This window comes from Chrysochloris asiatica, unplaced genomic scaffold, assembly GCF_000296735.1.
Source record: "Chrysochloris asiatica unplaced genomic scaffold, ChrAsi1.0 scaffold00042, whole genome shotgun sequence".
Lineage (NCBI taxonomy): Eukaryota > Metazoa > Chordata > Mammalia > Afrosoricida > Chrysochloridae > Chrysochloris > Chrysochloris asiatica.
In genome coordinates, this window is record NW_006408560.1 from 854,818 (window position 1) to 866,638 (window position 11,821).

The 11,821-nt window shown below is 39.5% G+C and overlaps 1 protein-coding gene across 1 annotated transcript in view; it reads right to left on the reverse strand.

The window, feature by feature from the left end:
- The window catches only part of SPAG17 (sperm associated antigen 17), a 324,904-nt gene that overhangs the window by 133,772 nt on the left and 179,311 nt on the right, over positions 1 to 11,821 (reverse strand). Inside the window, 1 exon segment of the mRNA XM_006861302.1 lies at positions 4,472 to 4,626. Within this exon segment, the coding sequence (XP_006861364.1) occupies positions 4,472 to 4,626 (155 nt within the window).

The window sequence follows — 11,821 nt, forward strand, 5'->3', positions numbered from 1 at the left end:
GTATGATTTGTTGAATGTAAAACTGATGATATGTCCTGTAAACTTTCACTCAATCTACAATAAAAACCTTAAATTAAAAGTAAATTGAAATTTATAGGCTATGAATTATGGGTGCTCAACATCTTTGTTTAGGTAGTAATTGAATTTTTAAATGCAACCTCTCCCAAAATGAACTATTGACATTCCACTCTAAACTACCTACCCCATCAAAGTCTTTGACATCTCAGTTGATAGCAAGTCCTCCAATTTGAGGACGCCAAATACCCTGAAGTTATTCTGACCTGGATGATTTATTTACACCCTTCTTTGAATATGCAACAACACCCAAATAATTTTTTACTTTAAAAATTTGTTGAAAATCTGATTGCTTCCCACCTCCTCTACTGCTATCATCCTAACCTGATTGCCACAATAGCTTTCCAAATGTCTCCTTGTTCCTGTCATTGATCCCATGACCCTTTTAACTCCTAAATCAGATCATGTCTTGCTTCCCCAAACTCTTCAATACTTCTGCATTGTGAAAAAAAAATTAGAGTCCTTTTGTTGTTAAGTGCTGTTGAGTCAGTTCTGACTCATAGCTACCCTGGAGCAACTAGTAGGTTTGAACTTATGACCCTGTTGCTCAAACTGACCTTGTGGTCCAGTGCTTATCATACAGTGCCACATCAGGACTCCTTGTTATTGTTTGTTGTTAAGTGCAGTAGAGTTGGTTCTGATCCATGGTGACCCTGTATACGGCTCTGAGGAGTGGTTGGTGGGTTTGGACCGCTGAATCTTGCAGTTCAACTGACTCTACAGTCCAGCACATTATCTCGCAGTACCACACCAGGGCTCGTAAGTGCCGTCGAGTCAGTTCCAACCCATGGCAACCCTGTATAATGTTTACAAGGAGTAGCTAGTGAATTTGAACTGCCAACTTTGCAGTTCAAACCAACCTTGCAGTCCAGCGCATTTCCCACAGCATCAGACCAGGACTCCTTGGTGGTGGTGGTGGTGGTGGTGGTGATGGTGATGGTGTGCTGTGGAGTCAGTTCCAACCCATAGCAACCCTGCATAGGGTTTCTGAGGCTGTAAATCTTTACAGGAGCAGAAAGCCTTTTCTTTCTCCTACGGAATGGCTGATATTTCGAACTGCTGACCTGGAGGTAAGTGGCCCAACTCATAAGCATTATGCTACCAGAGCTCCTTCCAGGACTCCTTGTTGTTGTTGTTAAGTGCCGTCGAGTTGATTCCGACCCATAGCAATCCTGTATAGGGGTTCTGAGGAACAGCTGGTGAGTTTGAAGCACCAACTTGCAGTCCAAACAGCTTTGCAGTCTGGCGCATTAACCTACAGCGTCTCACCAGGACTCCCCAGTACTCCTTAGAACACCCTAAAATGAAGGTACATAGGTTCATAAATACAGCTAAATTAGTATTCACCATTGTTGTGTACCGTCATTTTGGTTCTGATCCATAGTGACCCTTAATAGAGTTTCCAAGAGTGGCTGGTAGGTTTGAACTGTGAACCCCAGGGTTGCCAGCCCAAAGCTTTAAAAATAGCACCACCATGTTATTTTTAAAATGTGCTTAAATTATGATTTAAAAGGATAAATATAACTTCTTTTGTTGTTGTTAAGTTACATTAAGTTGATTCTGACTCATATAGGCTTTCTGAGGAGCAGCTGGTGAGCTTGAACCATCGACCTTGTGGTTCAAACCAATCTTGCAGTCCAGTGCATTAGGAATATTAATAGAATAAATAACTTAAAAAAATCACATTCTAAGAATGAGTGAAGACAATATGATCAAACCAAAGGAATAAAAAGGATTAATATTAAAATATAATGTTGTTGTTGTTAAGTGCCGTCGAGTCGATTCCGACCCATAGCGACCCTGTATAGAGCTTCCAAGGAGAAACTGGTGAGCTTGAACCACCGACCTTGTAGTTCAAACAACTTTGCAGTCTGATGCATTAGCCCACAGCACCACACCAGGCGTGTATATAAAATTAATTGGTATGTGTATAAAATTAATTGGTATCAGTGAGGTCAAACAAATTCATTATAAAATGAAAGTGAATGGATCAAATTCTATTTTATAAAGACAGAAATTCTCAGAAAGGCCAAAAAAATTCTAGGTACTATTATATAGAAGGAGTCTTGGTTTGTCGCTGTGGGTTAATGTACTGGACTGCAAAGTAGGTTTGACCTGCAAAGTTGGTAGTTCAAGCTCACCAGCCACTCCTTAGAAACCTTATACAGGATAGGTTGGAAGTGACTCAATGGCACTTAACAACAACAACAACAACATTATATAGAAGGGATTCTGGTGTGGTGCTGTAGGATTAGCACTGGACTGCTACTGGAAGGTCAGTGGTTCAAACCCACCAGTTGTTCATCAGAAGCCTTATATAAAACCCTATACTCAATATGATTCAGAACTGACACCATGGCAATTAAGAATAATATACTAATTTGTCAGAGATGTACCCACAAAACAAAAACTATACAGAAAAATAAAAATGTGGCAGATGGCCGACTAGGAAGCCAGAGAAGCCTGGGTCCCTGACAACCACACTGAAGGGTGTCACTATCTTTGAAGCACTGCCTGACTCCAGATTTTTTGCTACACAAGAAAAACAACCCCTTTACTAGTTTAACCACTCTAGTCAGGTTTCCATTACTATAATGAAACACAATTCTTAGCTGACACACAAAATGATTGAAACTTATATCAATAAATTCTTGCATAAAGAAAGAATGTCCAACAATATTAATCTCAGACATATTTAAATTCAAGATGAAAAGCACTGAAGGGAACACAGAGGGCTGTTTTATATTGATAAAAGTTACAATCCATTAAGACGGATGTATCTAAAAACAGAATAAAATATAAATTCATACACACACGCTACATGTAGAACTAATAGATAAAAGAGACAGATAAATCCATAATCAGATAAAGAGACATTAATACACCTCTCTCAGAAACTGACATGTGTCATGAGAATACTCTGTTTAATTTCATGCCAATAGACTAGAAAATCTAGATGTCAGGCATGATTCCCTAGGACAATATAAATTACTAAATTCAATTTAAGAACAAGTTGAAAACCAGAGTAAGAGATTGCCCCTAGAATCAATGAAAATATTGTCAATCAGTGGTCTATTCCTCATCCCTTCACATTACCACCTCTTCCTGTGGGTCCTGCCCTCCAGTCCCCAGGAAGGACTAACTCTAAATGGTTTACCAAGTTAAGTGTATCATCCTTATAAAAACAAACAATGAACTACAGTACAGAAACTATTGCATTTGTGAATAAAGCATTAGAAACGGGTCTGGGAAAATGACCTTGTTGTATAACTTCTGACAGTATCATTTTTTGAAAAGATAGAATTAAGATAAATGTACTATATGTTGACTGCCTTGTTTGCTACAAAACCCCATATTTGTGGGCATATACTTTGATGAGAGAGCTGAGAGTTGGTGTGCAGCCCTTGGCACGCAGGCGTTGGTGGGACACTGAGACTGTAGTTTCTCTGTGTCCAGGTGGCCCACAAGTATCTTGGGGCTCACCTTGGGCAGTCATACACAATCTGTGTGAGTGAAGGAAACATACAAAATTATAAGGTTATATAGGGATAGATGTTAAGCCATCTGGTGATGTGAAGATTCTGGTCATGCTGTTATTTCCTGCTATGTATTCTTTTCAAGGAGTCTTACTGGTGGATCTAGGAGCTCTGGTAGAGTAGTGGTTATGAATCGGGCTGTGAACTGTAAGGTCAGCAGTTTGAAACTACCAGCTGTTCCGCGGGAGAAAGATGAGGCGTTCTGCTCCTGTAAGGATTTACAGCCTTGGAAACCCTGTACAGGGTCGCTATGAGTCGGAATCGACTCCACAGCACATAACCAACCAAACAATTGGTGGATGTGGTGCTGTGGGTTAATGCGTCAGACTGCAAAGCCGTTTGAACTGCAAGGTCAGTGGTTCAAGCTCACCAGCAGCTCCTTGGAAACCCTATACAGGATCGCTATGGGTCGGAATCTACTCAAAGGTACTTCACAACAACAACGATTGGCACAGTGGAGCTTGATTACTGTGTTGGTATGTCACACAATTGCTCTACGTTTGAATCCTCCCAAATCAGTATGCTAATTGTCATGTTTTCTAATTCCTTTTTGAAATCTTTCAGAGGCAGTCTTGTTGGAAATTAAATGAATAAAATATAATTTAACATGCCCATGAGACTTTAGGAGAGTAAGGACAATGTCTGCGTTCTTCAGTGGTATCTTTTCAGTGCTTATCACAGTGTCTGGCATACAGCAAGCATTCGGTTTGGTGAGCTGACTTAAATCTATCACACATCATGAAAATGTTCTCATTGAGGTGGACCACCTAGTTTAGGTTAAAGAACTAAAAACTACGTAACTAAGTAAGAAGCTAACTAAACTAACTAACTGTATAGTCAACTAAACTAAAGCTGTTTACCTGAATCCAACATTGGAATGAAGAGCAATATTCCAGTCTTCGCAATGCAGACGTTGTGTATTCATTGGGTTATGAAAGACTAAGAGTAGAGAGTTGTCCTGTGTATGATAATAGGAGTCAATACACCTATATTGCTGATTGGCTTCTTGAAGAACCTGAAAATGGAAATAATTGCATTGTTAATTGCATTGTTAGGTCTTGTATTTTTTGTTCTAAGAGACCTGGTAGGGCATTTCTCTGTCTCCCTTTATTTCCATATTGTTAGCCAAGTTTGGATTCACAAAGGATTCTTTCCTAATTGCTAGCAAGTGAGAGTATAAATGGTATCTATTTTTCTGGGCACTTCAACAACTCTTATAGAAAAACAAATATTAATTAGGTTCTAGGTACACAGGGCATGGTGCTGTGGGTTAATGTGTCAGACTGCAAAGCCATTTGAACTGCAAGGTTGGAGGTTCAAGCTCACCAGCTGCTCCTAGGAAATCCTTACAGAGTCGCTATGGGTTGGAATCAACTTGATGGCACTTTACAACAACAATAACAAGGTACACAGGGCAAGATTGGGCAATGTTTTAAAGTTGTTCTGTTGTACACAGAGCTGCTACAAGTTGAAAAGGACTTGATTACAACAAACAACAACACAAGGCATACAAGCTAGAACCCCTGGTGGTGCAATGATTAAGCACCAGCTGGAAGATTGGCAGTTCAAATCCATCCAGTAGTTCTATAAGAGAAAACCTGGTGATCTGTCTCCATAAAAATTATAGTTAAGAAAACTCTCTGGTGAAATTCTACTTGGTCACATGAGGCTGCTAAGAATTAAAATCAGCTTGACGATACCCAATATCAGCTACAGGCATATAGGTATTTCATCAAGAGATCTTTGTTGTTGTTATTGTTGTTAACTGCTGTAGAGTCAGTTCTGACGCAGAGAGACCCTATATAGGGTTTCCAAGGCACAGCTGGTGAGCTTGAACCACTGATCTTGCAGTTTAAATGGCTTTGAAGTCTGGTGCATTAACCCACAGCACCATCAGGAGCTCTTAGGAAGATAATACTTAGGTCAAGCATTTATTCATTTGGTGTTTTCCATGCCTTTATATAGATTAGTTCATTTTATCATTATTGAATAAAAATTCAGGTAAGTATGTCTGATTACTTCTCTCATTTAAAATTATTAGAACTCTCATTTTTCAGCATAAATTAGGGTTGAGAATTGTAAGAGACTTATAGGAGAACACAGAGTTAGTAAGTGCTCTTATATATTTAGATATTAGGTGGAGAAGAAGTCAACCAAATGCCTAATGAAGCACTAAGGAGGAATACAGCATGATATGTTGGAAACCAAAGACAGAATACAATATTGTTGTTGTTGTCAGGTGCCATCGAGTCGGAACCGACTCATAGTGACCCCATGCACAGCAGAACGAAACAATGTCCGATCCTGGGCCAACCTCACTACCGCTGCCACACTTGAGTCCATCAATGATGCCACCTGACCAATCCATCTCGTTAGGGGTCTTCCTCTTTTTCTCTGACCCTCCACCTTACCCAGCATGACATCTTTCTCCAGCTACTGTTTCCTCCGGACAATATGTCCAAAGTATGAGAGACGAAGCTTAGTCATCCTGGCCTCCAAGGAGCACTCTGGCTGCACTTCTTCCAAAACAGATCTATTGGTTCTTTTGGCAGTCCATGGCACTTTCAGTATTCTCCTCCAACACCACAACTCAAAGGCATCAATTTTTCTACGATCTTCCTTATTCACTGTCCAGCTTTCGCATCCATATGAGGCTATTGAAAACACCATGGCCTGGGTCAGGCGCACTTTAGTCCTCAAGCTGACATCTCTGCTCTTCAATACTTTAAAATGTTCCTATGCAGCAGATTTGCCTAACGCAATACGTCGTCTGATCTCTTGACTGCTGCTTCCGCGAGTGTTGACAGTTGATCCAAGAAGAACGAAGTCCTTAACAACTTCAATCTTTTCTCCATTGATAAGAATGTGGTTTACTGGTCCAGTGGTGAGGATTTTTGTTTTCTTGATGTTGAGATGTAATCCATATCGAAGGCTGTGCTCTTTGATCTTCATAAGTCAATGTTTCAAGTCCTCTTCACTTTCAGCAAGCAAGGTTGTATCATCTGCATATCACAAGTTGTTAATGAGTCTTCCTCCAATCCTGACACCACGATTTTCTTCATAGAACCCAGCTTCTTGTATTATTTGTTCAGCATACACGTTGAATAAGTATGGTGAAAGAATACAACCCTGTCTCACACCTTTCCCAATTTTATTTTCTGGATCAAGACACTCAGCTGTTCCAGGAGCCGCCATCTTGGGAAAGCTTATATTGATTGTACCAGTATTGATAGGAATAGGAGAGAACACCTTGATTGTATCTTGATTATATAAAAAACCAGCAGGGTCACCCATGGTGGACAGGTTTCAGATGAGCTACAAAACAAAGACAGACTAGGAAGAAAGAGTGACAAACTACTTCTGAATCACTAGTCACTGAAAACTCTATGAATAGCAAAGAATACAGTATACTACCTTGAAAACCAAGAGCAGAAAGCTTTTTATATGGAAGTGATCAGCTCTATGGTGTGTTATCGAGGAGGATAAGAAAAATAACTGTCCATTGGATTTGAAAAGACAGAGTTACTGGTGACCATGAAAAGTGTAGTTTGGATAGTGTGATGAGGATAGAGCCAAATGGAAATGCAGTAAGTTCTGAAAAGCTATGTTACTTTAAGATGGAAGACATTGGGAGAAGGACAAGAGTTAAAGGCAACAAAAGTAAATATTGTTACATATACAACCCTGCAATAACAGTGATAGCAATAATCTAGGAATGGACAGATAGATAAGACACCCAAGCTGAACAGAGGTGGGAAGGTGAGTGGAACTAACCCACGGTACCTAGGTTTGACAGAAGATATTTCTACATATATATTTATATGGTCTGCAAATATATCCATGAATATAATAGAGTTATGAAAACTTCTTAGCCATAACCAAACACCTTAAGGGAATGAATGATTCACTTGGCTGGGGGCTCAGGACCATAGTCTGGGGGAACACTTAAGTCAACTGTCATAATGTACTCCACAAAGACATCCTACTTGGTGAGTAGTGACTAGAATATTAAAAGCTTGTCAGTGGCCATAAAAGGTGCAACTTTTGGTCTCTCCCTGTCTACAACACAGAAGAAAACCAAAGATTCAAAGAAACAATCAGTCCAAAGGATTAATGGACCACGCGATCCCCAGCCTCCATAAACCAGAGACCAGAAGAACTTGATGGTGCTTGGCTACTACTGCTGACCACTCTGAAAGTGACTGCAATAAGAGAACCTGAAGGAGTGGGAGAAAAATGTGACGCAAACTCAAAATCATACAAAAGACCAGGCTTACTTGTCTGACAGAGACTGGTGGACTCTTCAGGACTATGGCCTTTAAATACTCTTAAGCTTGGAAATGAACTTACTCCAGAATCAACTTTCAGCCAAAAGATAGATAGGACTACAAAATGAATGCTAACACTAGGGGGTATACATTAATTTGAATGATCAATCATATGAAATCAAAAGGACAGTATTTGCCTAGCAGTAAAGCTCAGGGAGTGCAGTAGCTCTGCAAGATAAGCACTGGACTGTGAACCACAAGTTCTGTGGTTTGAGGCCACCAGCTGCTCCACCAAAGAAAGAGGGGGTTTCTGCTCCCATAAAGATTTACAACCTCAGAAAGCTTATACAGGGTGACTGTGAGTTAGAATAGACTGGATGGCACTAAATAATAATAAAAAGCTCAAAAGGATGGGAGAGATAGGGAAAATTTCAAAGGTCAGCTCAAGAAGACAAAGTAAAGTATGCATAAAGAAATTAGCAAAGACTAGAGTTGGGAAACAAAAAGGAAAGAATATGGCTGGCATTTCTCAGCAGAAAGAACTGAAGAAAAAATTCAACCATTGGGTTGCAATATTGAATAATTCTATGAGCAAAAATATCATTAATATCACATGCAAGTAAAATTTTGCTGAGAATAATTCAAACATGGTTACAGCAGTACATCAACAGGGAGCTGCTACAATTTCAGAATTCAGAAGATGTGGAACAAGGGATAGATATTACTGACTTCATATGGATCGTGGCTAAAAGAAGAAAATACCAGAAAGATGTCTACTTGTGCTTTATTGACTATGCAAAGTCATTCAACTGTGTGGATCATGACAAACTATGGATAACATTGCAAAGAATGGGTATTCCAGAACACTTAATTGTGCTCATGAGGAACTTGTACATAGACCAAGAGGCAGTCAGTAGAACAGCACAGGGGATGCAGAATGGTTTAAAATTAGGAAAGGTGTGCAACACAGTTGTATCCTTTCACTATACTTAATTCAATATATATTTTGAGAAGCTGAATTATATAAAGAAGAAGGTGGCATCAGGATTGGAGGAAGACTCATTAACATTGTGTGACACACAGATGACACAGCCTTGCTTGTTGGAAGCAACGAGGACTTGAAATACTTACTGATGAAGATCAAAGACTACAGACTTCAATATGGATTACAACTCAGTGTAAAGAAAACAAAAATACTTACAACTGGACCAATAATAACATCATGATAAAGGAAGAAAAGATTGAAATTGTCAAGACTTCATTTTGCTTGGATCCACAATCAGTGATCATCCAAGCAACAATCAAGAAATAAAAAGATTTGCCTCAGGCAAATCAGCAAAATTCTTTTTAAAAGAATTTTAAAATGTCAAAGAGCAAAGATATTAGTTACACCTAACCCAAGCCCTGGTATTGTCAATTGTCTCATATGCATATGAAACTTTGACAATAAATAAGGAAGACTGTAGAAAAATTGATGCATTTGAATTGTGGTGTTGGCAAAGAATATTGAAAGTACTATGGACTGCCAGATGAACAAATAAATTTATCTTGGAAGAATTACAGCCAGAATACTCCTTAGAAGAGAGGATGGAGGGACTTCATTTCTCATTCTTTGAAATGTTGTCAGGAGGAACCAAGAGCCCCTAGAGAAGGACATCATGCTTGGTAAAGTGAAGGGTCAATGAAAAAAAGATGGATTGACACAGTGGCAACAACACTGGGCTCAAACATTAAAATAATTGTGAGAATTCCATAGGACTGGGCTTTCTATGAGTGGAAACTGACTTAACTGCACCTGACAACAACATGGTTAAAAATAATGAATGACACAAAAAGCATCAAAAGAAGATTGCTCTTACATTATCTGAGCCAACATGGACTTAATTTTAAGGAGCTAAGTTTGGGTTAGGCCACTTGGTCATTTTGCTAAGGACTGTGTCCTCTCTTAATAGTGTGTACTGCTTCAAGACCGGGCCAGTGTGGCCAAGCAGATGGCTATGTGCTAGAAGGTAAGGGGCTGGAGTTCTGTCAAGGATCAGAAAGGCAAATAAATCCTCTTCTTTCCTATCCAGCACAAGTATTAAGGGTGTTTATTCTAAAAAAGATAGATGATATATATCGTCAGTGTACAAAAAAGAATTGGTCAGTGTTTGACCATTTTAAAAGGTAGCATATCATTAAGAACTGAGGTATTGAAAGAGAAAGTCCAAACTATAATGAAGGCATTTGCAAAATACATGATCCTAGGAATTGACAAAATGTCAATTGAGATGGATGCAATGCTGAAAGAGCTCACTCATCTATGTTAAGAAATTTGGAAGACTGAAAGAGATCCTTATTTATTGCCACTCAAAATAAAGGCTATCCAACAGAATACATATTACTGAACAGTATCATTAATACCACACAGAAGTAAAGTTTTGTTGAAGATAATTCAGAAATGGTTTCAGCAGTACAGTGATAATGAATTGCCAGAAATTTCATCTAGATTCAGAAGAGTAAGTTGCTGTTAGGTGCCATCGAGTTGGTACTGACTCATGATGACCTTATGTACAACAGAATGAAACACTGCTCAGTCCTGGGCCAACCTCACAATTGTTGCCATGCTTGAGTCCATTGATGCTGCCATTTTGCCAATCCATCTCGCTGGGGGTCTTCCTCTTTTTCTCTGATCCTCCACCTTACCAAACATGATATCCCACTCCAGTGACTGGTCCCTCCTGACAATATGCCTGAAGTGTGAGAGATAAAGTCTGGCCACCCTGGTCTCCAAGGAGCACTCTGACTGTACTTCTTCCAACACAAATCTGTTGTTTCTTTTGGCAGCCCATGACACTTTCAATATTTTCCTCCAACACCATAACTCAAAAGCATCAGTTCTTCTACGGTCTTCCTTATTTTCACAGCCCAGCTTTCACATGCATATGAGGTTATTGAAAATACCATGGCTTGGGTCAGGTGTACCTTAGTCCTCAAGCTGATATCTTTGCTCTTCAACACTTTAAAAAGCTCTTGTGCAGCAAATTTGCCAAATGCAATATGTCGTTTGATTTCTTGACCACTGCTTCCATGAGTATTGATGGTTGATCCAAGAAAAATGAAGTCTTTGACAACTTCAATCTTTTTTCCATTGATAAGAAAGTCCAGTGGTGAGGAATTTTGTTTTCTTTACATTAAGATACAATCCATACCAAAGGTTATGATCTTTGATATTCATCAGTAAGTATTTTAAGTCCCCTTCACTTTCAGCAAGCAAAGTTGTATCATCTGCGTATCACAGGTTGTTAATGAGTCTTCCTCCAATCCTGATGCCACATTTTTCTTCATATAACCCAATTTCTTAGATTATTTGTTCAGCATACACGTTGAATAAGTATGGTGAAAAATATAACCTTGACACACACCTTTCTTAATTTAAAATCATTCATTATTCCCATGTTCTGTTCGAACAACTGCCCCTTGGCCTATGTATTGGTTCCTCATGAGCACAATTATGTGTTCCAGAATACTCATACTTCACAATGTTGTCCATAGCTTGTCATGATCCACACAATCAAAAGCCTTTGCATAGTCAATAAAGCACAGGTAAACATCTTTCTGCTATTCTCTGCTTTCAGCCAAGATCCATCTGATATCAGCAATGATATCTCTTGTTCCACGTCCTCTGCTGAATCTGGCTTGAACCTCTGGAAGTTCTCTGTCAATGTATGCAAACCGAGACTTGGTGGAAATGCACGCTCGGATTGGTAAACACATGCATCACCGTTGGGGAGAAATGGGGTAAAGGCAGCAATGACGCGGCGAGCTAAGCCTCACAATATTCAGAGGGCTTCTGTGGACCCGGTTGGGGACCTGGTTGACAAGTAGTGCGAGGAGACCCGAGGACTCATGGGTCCAGAGTCAGTGATGTGGCCACAGAGGACCTGAGTGGAGAATGGAGCT